The following is a 5,906-nucleotide window of genomic DNA, read 5'->3' as shown; positions in this document are numbered from 1 at the left end:
TAACCGCTGAGCCATTTCTCCAGCCCCAACCAGAATTCTTTAGTATTTCAGGTATTGAAGCAATAGTGAGAACCAGGACCACACTCCTTAGCTGTGACATGGGTGACACTGTGACATACTCAGGTAAGCCTCAGGGTTTGGGTTTTTTTGTTTTGTTTTGTATATTTGTTTGTCTTGGTCTGTCAAATGAAATTAATTACTTAACTTGTGCCATCCCTGGACAGATGAAACACAAAAGACTAAAATAGATACAGAGAAGATCTAGGACTTCTAGATCCTAGAAGGCTGAGGTGAAGGGGACTAGATGTGACAACAGTCTTACTGCTGTATTGTCTCGTGACAAGTTGAAAGGGCAAGAGATGTCCCTGGAGGGAGAGAAGGGAGGTGGCCAAGTCCACCTTCAACTGAAAACCCACTCCTGCTAGTGACACCTGGTCCATTACGGTCCATCAACTAATCATCTGTGATAGGCTCACCCTTCAACACGGTTGCATGAGTTTCCAATATGGGATCTCTAGAGGACACATTCAGACATAGTGTCGAGCCTCTCGGATGCTGCTTGCATCCTTAGCTGGAGGGTAGAGAAAGCAACCGCATCCTCTACCTCTTGAGATTGTCCAAGAGGATAAACCCAACAGACGAAAATGCCGTGTGTAGGTGCTCTGAAGTTATAGTGCTATATTGTGTTAATTATCTCCTAATTATTTCTGGACTGTCAGTCATCTATGAACCCAAGCAACCTGTTTCCCGAAGCACAGAGGGTTAAGGATGTAGGAAAATGCTTTATACTAAGAGTAGAACTCACGTTAATGTCTGATAGAATGGTTTGGTCTAAAGAGAGGAGTCCCAGCTTACAACGCGTCCTCCCAGACTTGATTGTCACATAGTCGTCAGTTATCTCATATGGCTTTTCCTTAACCAAATAGTGTTCCATCTGAGAGCTTATGCCTCCGGTCACTAGCATCTGAAGTAATTCCACGACATGGTAGTTGTAGAAGGACTGGAAAGTAAGGGCAAGCCATGTTAGAAATTACAAGGGCCAACACATGAATTGTACAGGCATTGGGACATGGAGATTCAGTGAGTATCACTGTGTTAAATGGTCCTGATGGTGCAGAACACTGCTTTTCATTGTCGATATCAAAATCAACTGCAAGTTGGAAGTTTGGGTATGGAGGTGGATTAGTCAAAGCAGGGAGAACAAAACAGTGGAGTGGGTCTCGTTCCTATGGAGTAGACACTAAGAAATGAGTAATGAAGCTGACGCCCCAGAGTTCTCTCCCTCTGTACATGACCTGTCACAACACCCTATGGATCATCAATGTACATTTGTAAAATGTATATGTAAATGAGACAGCTTTTTCCTGGAATTTGCACTAACATTTTTTGTCAATTATTCTTGAGGCCTTTTGGATGTGAATCTACTGATATACCCTCTGAATAATGGCCTATTTAAAGCTGCACAGTGGTGTTACTCATAGGCACAAGGGGTTCCTGTAGCCCTTTTCAGCACAGAAACAGTTATAGCTGTAAGATAAGTGGGGTTGTAGAATCTTTGGTGTCTTAGTCACTGCTGTATTGCTGTGAAGAGACACCATGATCAAGCCAATGCATGTCAAAGGAAGCACTTAATTGTGGACTGGCTTACAGTTTCAGAGGTTAGTCCATTATCATCATGGTAGGGAGTATGATGACACACAGGCAGACAGGGTGCTGGAGGAGCTGAGAATTCTACATCCTGACCCATAGGCAGATAGAGAGATGGAGGGCACACCCCTACTAATCCTTTTAATCCTTTCAAATGGTGCCACTCCTCGATGACTAAACACTCAAATATATGAGCCTATGAGAGCTACTCTTATTCGAACCAGACATTTTTCATCCACAAATCCAAAAGAGGAACTGGGGACAAGTTCTCATACTAAAACAAGCTTGAGTCTAAACGGTCTGAGGGTCTGATGTGTCTCCATAAACTCCCTTCCCTGGAATCTCTGCCACAATCTTTCTTACATAGTAGGTTTTCTCAAGCCGGCTATGTGGATTTTCTAAGAGTTTTATTTATTGATTATTTTTTAGGTTGACAGAACATAGGAATGGGTTTTATAATGGCATCTGTGTGTGTATGTGTCTTTATATATATCTATATATTTGCTCCCCTGTCCTCCCACCCCCACCTCTCCTCTCATGCACCTCCATTATCCACCTGGTTCCCTTTCTCCCCCATTTAGTCCTTAATTTCCTATTACGTATGTATTCTATTACTCTGTACATTCCCCAAAGCCCTTAAATATCATTCTCCCCTCTCATGATTGTTTCATGATCTAAACATACACACATGCACACACAAAACTTTAGGTTTTGCATACGGTATTTGTTTTTCTGCATGGGCCTTATTCCACTTAACACAGATGGGTGTACACATTGTCCTGTGAAAGCCATTACTTCATTTTTCTTTATGGATGCATTAAAGAAAAAATCCATTGTGTTTACGTGTCATGCGGTGTTCATTCATTGGTGCTTTGATAAGTATTTGGCTGGTTGTGTTTCCCAACTGTTGTGAATAGCACAGCTAGAAAAATAGCTGTGTGTATTTCTGCAGTGTGTTGGCTTGGAGCCCTTTGGATATATGAGTTCCTTAAGTTTGTATAGTCTTTGAGCCTGAAAATTGGTGTGTGATGTTTTTATTTGTGTGTCTGTGTGTGTTTCAAGACAGGGTTTCCCTGTGTAGCCCTGGCCATCCTGGAACTCACTCTGTGGACTGGACTGGCCTTGAACTCAGAGATCCACCTTCCTCTTCTGCTTGATGCAATTTTTTTTTTAAATAATAAAGATCATTCTAAGTTTTTCCCCTGTGTGTATATGTGTAAAAGATGCACACACACACACACACACACACACACACACACACACACGGGTGATGGTCCATGCTCATGTGTAAATGTAGAGGCTCAAAGGAGGGACAAGGTACACTCCTATCACTCTTGGCCTTATGCCTCGGGAGGGAGGGAGGTCTCTCACTGCCCCAGAAGCTTGTGTGACTTTGGCTAACCCAGCAGCCAGCAAATTCTCCTGTCTCCCTTACCATCAGGGTTGTGTGGATCCACACTCAGCCTTGTTTCCCTCACCATCAGGAGCTCGTGGATCAACACTCACCCTATTATGTAGATGCCAAAACTCAACTCTAGGCCTTGCAGTTTCACAGGAACTCCTAACCACTGAGTCTTCTTCGAGCCAGAGTTTTAGATTTGGGGGAAGCCTCCACCCTGATTTCCATAGAGTCTGCAGAAATGTACATATCTGGAAGCTCGGAATAAGGCCCGCCATTCCCCACACCCTGGCCAGCCTTTGTGGTCATTCCCAGAGCAAGACAAACTTTGAGAGCAGTTTAACCTTCACTTCCCTGGCGGTGAGGATTTTAGAACTGTCAGGATACTCTACATTGTAGTTTTTGTTTAATCATTTTTTCACTTCTTACATTTCTAATTTTTTTTCTTAAAATATTGATGTTCTTACTAAATGTTCTTCCATCTGGCTGACTTTGAGTCCATTTTTCTGACTTTCCTGTCCAGCCTGCTGGCATTGTTCTCAATGCCACCTCCCACCCAAGGGCCCAGGGTGAGACTTATCTGTCATTTGTCTTCTGCAGGTCTTTACAGAAAACTCCTTTCTTTCTTTCTTTCTTTCTTTCTTTTTTTTTTTAAAAAATTCGGTTTTTCGAGACAGGGTTTCTCTGTATAGCCCTGGCTGTCCTGGAACTCACTCTGTAGAGCAGGCTGGCCTCAAACTCAGAAATTCCCCTGTCTCTGCCTCCCGAGTGCTGGGATTAAAGGCGTGCGCCACCACACCCAGCTTACAGAAAACTCTTGAGTCCTCATCTGAAGTTTCACCTATTCAGTGTATTGACTTCAGTCGATGAATTCTTTTTGGGGGGATTGGGGGGAAGGGTTTTTTGAGACAGGGTTTCTCTGTGTAGCCCTGGCTGTCCTGGAACTCACTCTGTAGACCAGAGACCCAAGTTTTGATATTTGGTCTTTTTGTAACCTTCTCTTTAAAGTCCCAGAGGGAACAGTCTGAGGCACTGGCTTACACCGTCTCCTTTCATTTCAGGAGTTACCAAAGTCATTCCTAAATGGCTGCACACTGACTCTCTGGGTCTTAGACAACTCTTCAGATGCCCAGGGTGTGCTCTTACCTTACACCTGCCTGGAACATTCTTCTCCAAGGCTCTGAATGGTGTCCACCCTCCTCTAGATTATGATGCACATAAGTTTTTTCAGAATCTCCTTCTCTGGTTATAACTGACACCCTTGCCCTAAACTTCATGTTTCCTATCTCCCCTGATTTTTGCCCTTCTATACATTGTTTCTACATCACTAGTTGTCCGTGTTTAATTCAGTCATTGCTACATCCTTGAACAGTGACCAGCACAGTGTAGGTGTTCAGTTGCTCTTTCAGAGTGAACTCTACTTATGGGAATCCTGTAATGGATGCCAGTCATCTGATCACTGCCAAAGAACCAATCACCAAGTGTTTAAAATGGATCCCAAGAGAGGGGCAATGCACAAGATTTGGCTTAGACCTGAACAAAGGTCACATTCCTACCTGTCAGGAGCCATCATAGGACAAGCTAATGACTTCAGGTGATCTTCCTAAAATGACTTTAAAAACCCAGGAGTAAATCATTTTAGGAAAGATTCCTGCTATCAATATGCTTTTCCTGTTACTATTAAACATATATAACAACCACTAGGTATTAGCCCACCCCTTCTGAGCAGATTGCTGCAGAACTATGAAGATGTACTGTCTTGCAGTGATGCTATATAGACAAATAGATTACTTCTTAATTCTTAATGATGAGCCTATAATAATTCCTCAAATTATATCAGTATTTATTAAGCTCTTTTGTAGTAGAATGCTATTAGGTCATTTTCTGATAGTCAAAACTGCAATGAGAACACTGCCAGTCTCCCATGTGTCACCAGTTAATTGCTTCTAGATAGAAACCAGAGCACATTCTAAGAGGTTGTAAAACAATTAACCAAAGGTCATAAAAAGGGAACTAACAATTTATTATTGGTGCTAGGACAGAAGATAAAATATTGACTGGGTTTATCTATACAAAACATTACTAATAACTTAGTTATGGTTTTTAACTTTCAATGAACCTGTGGAGCTGTGGCCAAAGATGAACATTTAGCTATTACTCCTGATGGATATGTATGTAAACATTCTCTGTTGTAAACTTCTATTTCAATTTATGATTTGATTTTATGTGTGAACTTGTGATGAACTTTTTAACATGTAATCATGTATTCTGAAAGATGTATAAGTGCTGAGGACAAGAGTTAGAGGAACTGGGCTGAGGAGAATTTTTTAGACAACACTTTTTAGACAGAACTGAACTAAAGAACTTAGAAGTACAGGCATAGCATTGAGAGAAAAGACATTGAGAACATTATTGTGACACCAGAACAGGAGAAGAGAGCAAGATTAGGAGGAGAATGCAGAGTGGAGTAACTTAGAAACTACAGATTAAAAAAAAAAACAAACTAAGAGAGCAGTGTGCAGAATGCAGAGGGAAAGAGGAAAAAAGAAGCTACAGAGAGAGCAGCAGGAGCAGGCAGCCTTCTCCTTACCATGGGACAGAACAGGTCCTTTCTCAATAACAAGGCAAGCTTAGTCTTATTTAAAGAAGAAAGCGTTTTTCTTACAAATGAGTTTAATTCATTTAGCATTAAAAGGGTAGAAGCTTTTTCTTTCACTATGCAATAAAGATTGGACCTCGGTTTTCATCCAGAATGAGAATGAGTTAGTTCCTTCCGAACCGATGCTTGGTCTTTTGCTCCAAATGCATATATAAGTATAGATGTGTGTGTGTGTGTGTGTGTGTGTGTGTGTGTGTGTGT

General features: G+C 41.7%; 1 protein-coding gene across 1 annotated transcript in view; it reads right to left on the bottom strand.

Moving 5' to 3' along the window:
* The window catches only part of Kcnu1 (potassium calcium-activated channel subfamily U member 1), a 76,811-nt gene that overhangs the window by 4,717 nt on the left and 66,188 nt on the right, over window positions 1-5,906 (bottom strand). Inside the window, 1 exon segment of the mRNA XM_021219816.1 lies at window positions 806-1,000. Within this exon segment, the coding sequence (XP_021075475.1) occupies window positions 806-1,000 (195 nt within the window).

The sequence above is a fragment of the Mus pahari genome, chromosome 19 (assembly GCF_900095145.1).
Source record: "Mus pahari chromosome 19, PAHARI_EIJ_v1.1, whole genome shotgun sequence".
Lineage (NCBI taxonomy): Eukaryota > Metazoa > Chordata > Mammalia > Rodentia > Muridae > Mus > Mus pahari.
This window is presented reverse-complemented; position numbering and strand designations above follow the sequence as displayed.